Source organism: Rattus norvegicus, chromosome 1, assembly GCF_021556685.1.
Source record: "Rattus norvegicus strain SHRSP/BbbUtx chromosome 1, alternate assembly SHRSP_T2T, whole genome shotgun sequence".
NCBI classification, from domain to species: domain Eukaryota; kingdom Metazoa; phylum Chordata; class Mammalia; order Rodentia; family Muridae; genus Rattus; species Rattus norvegicus.
Genome location: NC_141534.1, coordinates 120,879,854 through 120,892,288, shown reverse-complemented (window position 1 = coordinate 120,892,288; position 12,435 = coordinate 120,879,854). Strand labels below are relative to the sequence as shown.

At 42.4% G+C, this 12,435-nt stretch overlaps 1 protein-coding gene across 4 annotated transcripts in view; it reads right to left on the bottom strand.

The window, feature by feature from the left end:
* The window catches only part of Atp10a (ATPase phospholipid transporting 10A (putative)), a 173,662-nt gene that overhangs the window by 37,502 nt on the left and 123,725 nt on the right, over nt 1-12,435 (bottom strand). For all 4 annotated transcript variants that reach the window (NM_001439845.1, NM_001141935.3, NM_001439846.1 and 1 more), the window contains 3 exon segments: nt 1,492-1,622; nt 2,712-2,843; nt 3,219-3,325. In NM_001439845.1, the coding sequence (NP_001426774.1) occupies nt 1,492-1,622; nt 2,712-2,843; nt 3,219-3,325 (370 nt within the window).

The window sequence follows — 12,435 nt, the reverse complement described above, 5'->3', positions numbered from 1 at the left end:
CAAATGACCAAGTAAGCAGGAACTGTACTGTACCTTTAAGGGCTTAAATAGCTTGGCTTAAAGTCACTATTGGAAAAGGATTTACAGTACTGGCAAAGAGTTTAAACTAGAATAGCCTAGGCTGGTGCAATTGTAGAGCGGAAATCCACTCCTATGTCTGGAAGGATAACGATGGCCTGGAGACTAAGTTGTGCTTGAGAGGGGCTAGGAAAGGAAAGAGAGAAGAGAAGAAAACAGGCACAGTCAGAGTCCTCATGAGCAAAGTCACCTCTAACTACAACAGCACTCTCCCTCATGTTTCCCCTGAGCCCCAGTGACAGGAGCTGTCTATTACCCAAGGATGTACTTCATAGTCCAGAGGGCAGCCATGGGATGGAAACAGTTGTTTCAGAGGCTGGTTTTATGTTGCAGTTCAATTTTTCTGATCTTGTGCAATAGAGAGCAAAGGGAAGATGGCTTGAGGAAAACAATTCAGTTATGGTTTGATCATTCAAGACCAACTTTCCGGAAATGAATGCTTATTTATAGAGCCACAACACTGAACTAATATTTATGAGCCCAGAATATCATCTTCTGACTAATTCAGTTCTCTTGGTAAATTAATTATGTTAATAAGGCACCAACTATTTTCCTAACTCAAGGCTAGAACAAAATTTACATTTACAAAAAAAAAAAAACCCTACAAAAACCAAAACCCAAAACCTAATTTGCAATGTTAAATGAGACTATTTTCCCACGTAGGAAGGAACCACTTGTGATAATGTGAGGCTAGACACAGCCTCGGGTCGCTCTGTCCTCACGGAGGTTAGTGGTGATCCTCACTGCCCCTTAGAGCTCTGGGGATGTTTTCACTCTAACAGACTGGTGCTGCCTTTCAGTTATAGATGGAGAGGCATGTGAATGTATACTACTGCTACTGAATACTAATGCTGATAAATGCAACTGCAGCAGGATGAATCCTGGGAGAGGAGGCTCATCTGCAGAGATGCTGTGAATGAAATAGCTTGGGGTTTTGCTTACAGCAAAATATTCAGGTTGGTTTCCTCGATTTCATGGAGAAGTATATCAATAGAACACACGTCAGGGAACTGGGTGAGGATATTCTCTTAGTGTCTGAAAATTTCTGTAGATCTAACTATTGTTCCCAGATTAAATTTATTTTTTAAAACAGTACTGATGATGTATCTCAATGGTTAGAGCACTTGCCTAGCATGTTTGAGGATAATAATAATAAATTAATAATAACTAATTAATAGGAAAGGGGAAAACAGAGAAACAATGGGAAAACTCAATCCCCAAAGCTTTCATCATTTAAAGAAAAGCAAAGAAGAGCATCAACTGGAAAGTCACCAAAGAACCTTCAAACAGAATAAAAGGCAACATCCATTTGTGATTCTTCAAGATGCAGGATTTATAGAAAACTCTTAGCAAGATTTTTGAGTTCTCTAGAGAAAAGTATAGTAATTACCACATAATATTTATTACTGTTACCTGCAGAACAATTATCATTGTCAAAAACGAGTAAACTGCAGCAGTGGCTGGGGATAAAGAGCTGCCATCAGACTCGGGAACATCAAACAGTGCTTTTTTCTCTTGATAGCGCCGAACCCACAATCCATGTCCTGTGCATGTTTAAAGAGAGGCATCATTCATCTGACAGGAAAGAAAGAATGCTGCTTGGGAAAATTAAGACATTCGTTTAAGATTGTTACTGGACATGACATATTCTATCATCTTTCTCTGCCATAAAAGCAAGAATGGTACATAACATTCTTGGACCCACTGGCAGGCAGCTGGAAAGAGCACACACTTTGTGTTCTGCTCACATCAAGGGTGTATGGTACAACACTTGGGAGGCTAAGGTAGGAGGATCAAACATTCTTGCCCATCCTGGACAATATAACAAGAGCCCCACAACTGCACCCAAGGGTTTCCTGTTGATGGTGCTGAATGGTACCACTGGTCAAGATATAAAAACTGCCTGTGTGCTGGGAGAATGACTTCATCATCCAGGTGCCTCAAAACAGTCATAAGGGCCTGGGTAAACACGCATTAGGACCTTAGTACTACCCATATGGTTCCTTCTTGAAGATTTGACTTTAACATGTTATAGTTTCTAAGAAGTCAAGGGTCAAGCATGTTTCTTCCTAAACTAAGTCCCACACCTATCTGGTTATAGAAACCTTTTGGTGTTCTATGTGGCGGTTCTGCTTTAATCACCTGAGACCATTCTTCAAGACCATGTTATATCTGTCTAGTCCAAGCTCACAAGGTAGGGACAAGGTGTAAATCAAGTGCTAGTCTCAAAACATGTTACTGCAGAGGTTATGAAACCTTTTGGTACCCTTGTAAGATCCAAACTGTTGTTTTCTCTTTTTTTAAACAACCTCATTGCTATATGTTCCTCTCCTGTTGCTAGCTTGGTTCATCACATTGCTGAATCCTCTTTCACTGGACTCATTACTAAGGCTATGATGGATTCATCCTCCCATCCACATAGTCTTCAACTCCAAAAGGAACATTACTCTGCGAGCTCATTCACTTCAGTGTAGCCATACTGATGCTGATGCAGTCACTCCTGGAACCCAAGTAGTGAAAATGGTGTTTTGACCTTTAACGTGCTGAGTCTAGCGGAGTCTGGATAGCCCCCAAGCTTGCCTGTAGGCTGTGCTGCAGTCTACCTCACTGAGGACTCATCTTAGGTGACTTACCAACTGCTGAAAATAGAGATATACAAACGAGGAGAAGGACACACCAGAGGACATCACAGTTCATCTGCCTTTCAAGCTGGCTGCGCTTGTAGCGGGGCCCACTATTGTTCAGGAGGGCTTTGGTTTCATGTCCTGCAGAGGAGGACGGAGGGATATGGAATACCAGTAAAGACAAGGAACTGGGGACTGGATCCACAGAGCAATTATTCTGGATTACAGTTCTCTAAGAACCTTGGTCAAAATAGAATTCAGAATGAATTATATAAAAACTACAAAATGAACAGAAAGAAATATACTAAAGAAAAAGAAAGAACTATATTGATTGGGTTGTTATTAGAACAAACTTGCTTTTTGATACTTTTCTGTTTTCCTAAATTTTGATTTTCTAATTTTCTACAATGGGTATACACAACCCTTATTATGAGATAGAGATTAGAAAGAAATGCTGGAAAGCACGCAGCACAGTGTGGCAGTAGATGGATGGCCTAAGGTTTAGCCTGTGCCTACCTGCATAGATGACAATCCCAGCCACTGCTTCTGTGTTTCTGATGGTGCACCCTCGAAGCAGCAAGTTTTCCTTATGCAGCCCAGCCTTCTCCCCATTGCTGTGGATTCTGTGGAGGAACATGGAGCAGAACATGTCACATGACTGCATGATCACTTCTGTAAATACCTAGGAAAACACTGGGGCACCTGGGTGCTGGACAGGGAAGCAGAAAAAAGTCTCCATCATGGCTGTCTGGTTGTGTCTCCATAGCAACTCTGAGGGAGCTGCTGCAAATTATCATAGAAGCCCCAGAGCTGCTATTTAGGTACTTTGAATGGGATTAACTGGGAACTGACTAGAGAAAGTGCCAATTCTGCAGTTGCAGGGCAGACCTGGGAAGCTGACAAGGACAGTCTTGCTGGATGACTGCTGGCACATCTATCTACTCTACCAGAAACGCTAGTGCCATTCAGTCCCCTGGGTTGTCACAAAATACACACAGCCCTCGAGAAGGAATGGTATGAATTTTGACAACAGTGTGTGTGTGTGTGTGTGTGTGTGTGTGTGTGTGTGTGTTTGTGTGTGTGTGTGTGTGTGTGTGTGTGTGTGTGAAGCTGTCTGTCTATGGTATATGTGTATATGTGAACATGTGTATATAGGTACCAACATGGAGGCCAGAGTCTGTTACCCTGCTCTATCAATTTTGATTTATTTTCTTGAGACAGGGTCAAGCTCTGAACCCAGAGCTTATCATTTTTTCAGCCAAACTGTCTGGCTAGCAAATGCAGCTGCCTTTCTGTCTCTGCTCTCAGCTTCTGCCTCCAGTGCTAGTGCCATAGGTATGTATGGCAACATATGATCTTCACGTGGATGCTGGGGATTTGTACTCAGGTTCTCATGTTTACAAGTTCTCTTATTCACTGAGCCCTTTCCTCAAATCCAATTTTGTCATCATTTTATATTTACTGATCATAAAGTTATGAAGATATTAATCTGGCATGTATGCAAACCACGAGCATTACAAATTGTGTCAGTGCTGTACAGACTCAAAAGTACTGTTTAAGTCATTGACTTTAAAACTTGTCCTCTTCATGCAAAGACCAGTGCTGTCCAACAGGGCCTACCCTATCACTACACTGGAACAGACCCAGGAGCCCAATATACAGGCCACCTTTCCATATCCACCCTTAGTTAAAATGTCTCCTTTTGGCAACCCAGACCTCTCTGAAAGTCTTTCCTTCCTGACGTCTCCTAAAGTGATGCACATTAGCTCCAGAAATAAATACATTTTCTATTGAAGAGAAACTATATAAAATCAAGACTAAGATGCTCACTGTATTTAAATTTATTGTAGTTAATTTAACATAACTCACTGCAGTGCCAGTTCTTCTGCAGAATATGTAGAAAGGGACACTCAACGGGAAATTAAATCAGTCCCGTACCAATGGCTCACAGCAGCAAACCCAAGACAAAGGTTCAAAGGTTCAAGATTGAAGCCAAACACCAAGAGATTGGGCAGATGCACACAAAGACAGATACATACAAAGCCCTGCCCCATTACTGTCCCATTACCATGGAAAGAACTTCCATGCTCATGTATCTCTCATGTATTTCTCTAGGGACAACTGGACATGAAAAAACTTCTCTGGGCATCAGTGAAAGACAATAACCTCAGTTTTCTAGAAACAAGATGAACTCAGCAAAAATAAAAACAGCAGTTCAGATTCAACCTTCTTTGATATGATGTGTAACTATAGCCAGCCCTCTGTATCTCTGAGCATTGCATCTGCAGATTTAACTAGCTACAGGTGGATGGCAAGGCGGGTGTGGGGATGTGAGGAATCTCTGTTGTTAACAGGTTGATGTTTTTTGTTATTTCTTGTAAAATATAGTATATAACTATTTACGGTGTATAGTTTTTATGTCATATTATTTAGAGATTACAGGAAGATATGTATAGTTTATATGCAAACATTATGCCATTTTATATGTGACTTGAATGTCTGAGTTTTGGTACTCACAGTGAAGAGTTCTGTGAATAACCTCCAAGGTATTGAGGATTTAACGATTGTCTTTCACTCTCTCTGTCTCTCTGTCTCTGTCTATCTCTCTCTCTCTCGTGTGTGTGTGTGTGTGTGTGTGTGTGTGTGTGTGTGTGTGTGTGTGTGTGTGTGTGTGTTGTACTAGGGATTAAACTGAAGTCTTCCAAAATGCTAGGCAACTGGAACTTGAAACTGATCAACACTCCTGCGTCCAACACTAGGCCTTCTAATCAAATCAACTAAGGAGGAAACACATCACCAGAAGTTGAACCAATCTAAATAAGGACCATAGCTGCAGGAACAGTCAGCAGATGCAGGGGGCACAAACATACTCCTATGAGAAGAGTGCCCATATTTGAAGTAGAAAGAAGACTAGATAAAGGAATAACGCAGTGGTCCCAGCACTCAGTAACTGGTCTACTCCCCTAAACTTCTGATGCAGGGTGTTGCCATCAACAGTAGAACAGACCCAGACATGTAACTTAGTTCCAAAGATGCTCAAGAGAAGTAGAGCCCACTAATCTGCCATCAGCACCTGCTTCTTGGTTATAGACCTTACTACATTGTCCCTAGAAACCATGTGTTGAAATCTCAATTCCTACAGCTCCCAGGATATGGCAGTGTCTGTAAGAAAGTAATTAGTTTAAATGAGGGCATTGGGTTGTCTCCAACCCAATCCGGCTGACCTTCTAAGAAGAGATTAGGACACAGACATGCAGAGAGATGCCAATGGAAAAAGACATGGGGACAAATTGGCCAGCCACGAGCCAAACACAGAAAGATTGAGAGAAATCAACCCACTGATACCTTGGCCTTGGCCTTTCAGGCTCTAGAAAGAAGAAATAAACCTCTGTTTTCAATTCTACCCAAGTGTGGTACTCTGTCCATGGCAACAAGCACATCCTTCAACATTTAGTCTAGCCTAGTTGGAAGTACTCACCCAGTTCAAGTCCTTAGGCTTCTTGACTCATCTAACCATGTTCTTCTAAATGAAAACTCTCTGGAAGCAAACCTTTCTAAAGAACTGGTAAAGTCTAGTGATGCTGGGAAATGGCAGTGCTCAAGCAGATAAATGTCTTCTCTCTCAAGAAGCATTGCATCTCTCTAACTCACATGCTGTTGGGAACAGCTCTCTCTGAGTGTAGTGTATGAGGGAGGACATGTGAGTACTGGCTACCACATACATGACAAAGGATAGGTATAGGGGTGAAAAATCATCCAGTTCCATGGACACAGGGACAAGGCTTTGATGCTCAGGTAATGCCTATAAAGCCCCCAGGGCCAAGGAGCAGCAATTTGCAAATGCTACAAGTCAACTCCTTTCCCGGGATAGCCAATCTGTACCACTCAGTCACCAGGACCTTCAATCCGTTCTGTTCTGATGTAGTTCTCTATCAACGTGGCCTTGAGCTGCACTAATGTGTGATACAGACTCCTGTTTTGCTTTTATATCACCACAGTCATCAGACTTCAACATTATACTCCTAAATATTGAAATCCATGGCTTTTATTTTGCACCATGTCTGAAGCACTGCTCCAATTTAGGTTTTACAAACTTCTCTGAAGGGGCCTGCAGCCCAGTCTTCCTGGCTTTGTCATTCTGCATCTTAAGACATGCATGCAACCTTCTGTGCATGTCTATGAACACTGTGCTTCTTTCTCTGGGAGAAGACGTTTTAGGCTGTGCACTTCCTTAGCTTCTCATGCAGACTGTCTGCTCTGTAGTGCCTTAGCTCTTTGTAGTCTTTCTGTTCTGGGCAGCCACCCACAGAAATGTCCTTCCCTCCTTGTGCTGTCTTCAGTTTCAGAGGAGATCCCTCTTACAGTGTGGGCTCAGTTTTACATCCTTCGTGTATATCCATCTCTGTTAAACTCCTAGATCCCCAGGCATTATCTTCCAGTCTTACTACATTACACACCCTGTTGTTCTCCTCGGTAGTTGGTAAAATGCTGACTGCTGCCCTGACCTTGGCTTTAGGTTGGATCTATTGGATGAAATGTTGGGAAGGATGGTTAAGGAGGAGATAGGAGCAACAGAGGTTAGAGAGTAAATCTCATGTTCCTTCTTGGTCAGAGAGCACTAACTTGCGTCTCTTCACCACACAGACCTTTACCTAGTGCCCACTCCTGCCCTTGAATCCATGGACCTTGTGGTGGTAACAACACACCTGCTTTTGATTCAGTATCCTAAAATGACTTACACATTCCAAGGCTCCCTCCGTTCCTATGCAGATAACTGAACTCTTACTTCCATGAATTTGAGAGCACATCTGCCCCTATGAGCACACTGATTGACATAGGCAGGAGGGACAAAATGATAGCAGTTTGGAACTGATAAACCACAGGTAGACTTTCCTTTGATATAATAATACATTGTTCAGGATTTTAATCATCTAATTCAAATACATGTGGAAATGACCAAACTGCTTTGTGCTGATGTCCCATTTTCTCAAGGGGTAATTATGTCTATGAAGGTGAATGAAAACACTCAAACATTGATGAGTCTGGCTGATATGATTACAGTTCACCTTAAAGCCTGCTCACTGCCACTGATGCTTGGATACATTTCACACCAATCTCCCTCTCAACACTGGCTGGGAGAAGTTAAGGAACTGAAACAATTCAATTGTCAGTAATGATCCTGCTGCTATACCTCAGGGGATATGGTGGTTTAAATAAGAATAGCTGCCCTCCAGCTCTTATATTTGAATACTTAGTACCTACTTGCTATTCTGTTTAAGAGAGCTTAGAAGATGTGACCTGGTTGGAGGAGGTGTGTCACTGGGTGTAGGCTTAGCCCACACCAGGCCAAATTTTACTATCTTTCTGCCTCTTGCTTGAGGATCAGGATGTGAGCGCCTGGTCCAGTGCCTGCCTGCATCCCTGCAGCCACACTCCTCACCATGATGAAAAAGTATTTACCTTCTGAGACTGTAAGCAAGTCCCTTACTAAATGCTTTCTCTTAGAAGTGCCTTAGTAATAATGCTTCTTCCAGCAATAGAACAGTAACTAAGACACAAAGTGACAACAGTCCCTGCACTGATCACCAGGGTGAGTAGGCTACATTCCAAGGGCATCCAGCTGTCACCCTGGTGCTGTGGTACTGTACCCAGGTCTATGACATGCAGGCAGGAAATCTCTGTAAATGCTTACAAAGAGGACAAAAATGGTAACTGAGAGAGCAGAGTAACTGGCTATACTTGCATAGGAAAAATAAGCTTGAGATTAAAAACTTCCTGAAAGACAAAAACAATACCCTCTATGATATTTTTTTAAAAAATAATCAACTCAACAGAAAGATATAGCAATTATAAATGAACCCAACATCAAAGCAGTAAAATACAGGAGCAAATACAGGGAGATCTGAATAGAGGATCAGGCAACTGGCTTTATGGTGTGAAATGAATTTTATATTATACAAACAACTAGACATCCTACATCTTCATCTTTTAGGCAAAAGTGCAACTATTCCTCTGGATCATGGTCTCAAAGATCATCACATAAGGGGCTGAGGAGGTGGCTCCGTAGTTAAGCTTGCTTACCCCTCTGTTAGAGGACCTGACTTTGCTTCCCAGTACACATGTCCTGCTCAAAACTGCCTGTAATTCCAGCTCCATGGGCTCTGACATTTTCTGGGCTCTGTGGATACCCACCCACACATACTCATGAATAATAATAAAAAAATCATCACATGCTGTGAAGTTGACTGAACGTAATAGAACAGAGGCTACCTGAGAAAGTTTTCTCTTTGTTCACAGGGAAAGGCAAGGCTTAGACCTATGCTAATGAGAGAACTTTGCAAATAGCTGAAAGTGGTGGAGAATGCTGGTATTTTCAGGTACTGAGGATCTCATAAGGGCTTAACTATAGAAACTAATTTAAAGAACACAGAATACTTAAGTGTACTTGAATTATGAAGCCCCTGACATTTATCTCTTCCTAATAACCCAATGTATTTCTTATATCACAATATCAACTCATTTAAAACATAAAGCTCATGTTTATACATTCAGAGCTGTAAAATCACCAGGAAATAATTCAAGAATGTTTTCCCTAGCCATAAAGAAACCTTATACCATGGCCAGTCCTTCTCCTTCTTAGGCTATATTGTTTTCCCCAAGCCCTGGTTACCTCTGATTCCTATTCTCTTTCCTCAGACAGTCTTACATACATTTCCTATCAATGGAACCACACACTGGGGCAAATACCACCCTCTCTCTACAATGGCTTCTATATTGCAAGGTATTTTACATGGTTACTTCACTTGCTTCTCAGATTAACCTGAGGCTGAAAGAGCAATGATACTACCTACAGAATTAGACCAGAGTTCAGAAATGCAAGATAATTCCTAGAACCACCAACTCTGGCAAGGGGGAGAGGTAGGCTAAAATCCTGAGTTCCATTTTCTAAGTAACAATGACTATAGACCCAAGTTTGGGTTAGCTGGTCCATAAGAGATCACAATCTTCAGGCATGCCTAGCAGTGAGAGTAGAGGCTTACCATGGAGCCCTGGCAAGTAGCTTCTCTCTCCTGGAGACTGACACAAGATAACAGGAGTGGGATCACCTGAGTCCCTGACCAAGGACAGATCCTGTAGCTGAGGCTGTGAGTTAGTCTCTGATACAAGTATCAGGATGAGGTAGGCTGAGGCTTCCTTCTCAGGGACAGATAAGAAACTCAGCAAATCAGGCCTGCTCCTGGGGAAAGTACACTCCTCAATACAGATCCCATCCTGATATCTGCTCTCCTGCATCCACACCCTCCCTCTGTACTATTCCCAAGAAGACAACATTAGTCTGGAGAGTGGAGGCAGAGCTTCTAACTCTGTAGTGTCTCGGAGTTGAAGGAAAATTTCTAGTATGCTGCTACCAACAGCTCACCTCCAGAGACCCACTGAACATAAGCACAGGAGGAGGTGCCCATTTTCCCCAAGTCAATTCTATAGCCTATTTAAACTACTATGCCAAAAAGAGATGGAAAATCAGTGAGATGGGGATAAGGATACAGTGGTCTAAGCAGGTGGCACTTAGACCACTTATGTCTCCATATTATTCCTCAACCAGAGCTTTGTGGACACCAAGTAGAAGTAAGAAGTGACTAATTGGAAAGCCAGGTATAAACTCCGTCATACTGTCATGGGTGTTTCACTCTGGAAATGTGCCATCAGGACATTTATGTTGTCATCATCAGAAAAGCTCTTGTTAGAAGAATGAAGTCCACAGATGAGGTGTCTTCCACAGCTTCCAGAAGAGAAGGCAGAACTAGGGTGCTGAGACATTAAGAGTTAGGTGCTGTGGGTGAGCAAAAGGTCGCAAGCCACTCTGCAGCACTCAAGACTCACCCGTCATATATTAATGCCTTCATATCCCCTTTGCATATAACTAAACACATTACTAGTCCTAGTCTAATCTTACTTTGTCTCCTTCTGACAACTGTCTATTGATCCCAGGCCTTCATCCCTTGACCATTTACCAGACATACTTCTTGAATCTGAGCAATGTGCTTCTCCATCTTCTGGACACAAGCCTTTCCATCTCATTTTTCATGGCGGTCATCACCTTTGTTGGACTCCAAAATAACCCTTCCAATGTCTCTACTATGTCTTCTCCCCTTGGACACTGCCTCATGGTGGCATTTCTGTCACATCAAAGGTGATGTTCCTAGTTTTTAGGGCTATTTTGTCTGTGTTCCTTTTATTTCTCCTCCTATGTTCTTCTCCTCATGGCCTGCCCTCTTCACTGACTAAATACATCTAGGCAAAGTGTCTTCAAATCTTTACCTCTAGTTCCCACCCTCACCTCAGTCCCTGATGCTGTTTAATGTTGACATGGTTGTTTTCCAAGGACACAAGTGTTAGACACTTGATTTTGTGTGTCAGTGTTGAGAGGTACTGGCCTTCCCTAAGCTCTGCCTTCCTCTATAGAGTTCCTACTCACTTATAATCGCACTACAATGCCATCTACCATGGAGACACACGGCTGGGGTTCCTTGTCACAGTGTGAACCAATTTGTACGTTCAGACTTTGAAACTGTTACATAAACATCTTTACCCAGATTTTACTATCAAATCAGTCATTCTGTTTATGAATTTGCCATCATCTCAAACTAAGCAAACCCCAAATTCACCTTCCTATCTCATATAGTTCTTTCTAGTATCCATAAAAGACAGAAAGTCCTCCTAGACACCTAATGAAATAACCTTCCTAAGGGCTATCCTCTATCTCCTGGCTCTTCTCAGTTGGCACTACATGTTCCCAGTAGCGGTGAAGTTAACAGTGGCTGCCAGAATGACAGTGCTCAGTGTTTAGAAGGCACTTACCATTATGAAAACTTTCTATGTATTAAATGAGCTTTCAACAATGACCTGAGGGGCACACTAAATTATGCCCACTACCCCAAGCCTCAAGGTTATCCAGAAAGTATTGTCTCTGGAACCTGCTACCTCAGTTTGAGTGCTGGTTTGAGTGCTCAAACTCCCTTCTAACAAAAATACGTAATTCCCTGAAGGTCCTCAGGGGAAGGATGGAAAGTGTCTGATGAAGAATTCCATCTTCTTTATTATGAACCTAACCCTATGACAGATGATGAATCCATGAACAGTTATCTGTGCATGTGAATGCTGCAGTGTCAGAAACCTCCTTCAGGACTCACAGGAGGAAATGGGTACGGAGTCCAAGGGCTAGGTCAAAAGCCATTGGAAATGGATCTACCCTCTATTTTTCATTGAGTTGGCAACAAATTGCCTTCACCTCCTTTAGCAGTTATTTAATGTCAAGACTTCTTTAAGACCTAGTATCTCCTCTGTGCAATTAAGTTGGCCTCAGGATTCACAGAGGTCCTGAAACTGGTGTTCTATGTGCAAACTCCTAGAAGCTAGTTAAGCAGGCCAGAAGAAGGCAGGCTAGAAGTCAACAAGGACCAGAAAATGCACAGCAGACTGGCTGTGCAGTACCACATTAACACTTTCCTTTGGGAGTTTAGCCTCCTTTGGTTTCTTAAAGGGGTCATCTAATGACTTCCAAGTTTTGAACTCCAGGGCAAGTCCAGTGACTGGCTGGTTCATCTCCAGGTCACAAGTTCACGTTATCTTCTTCTGTGAAGCTTCTATCTACTACCAAATCCCACTGTTCCTGTGTCTGGATTGGGCAGAGGCTGCAGTGCTGGGTACTATCAGCAAATCACGGACTCACACA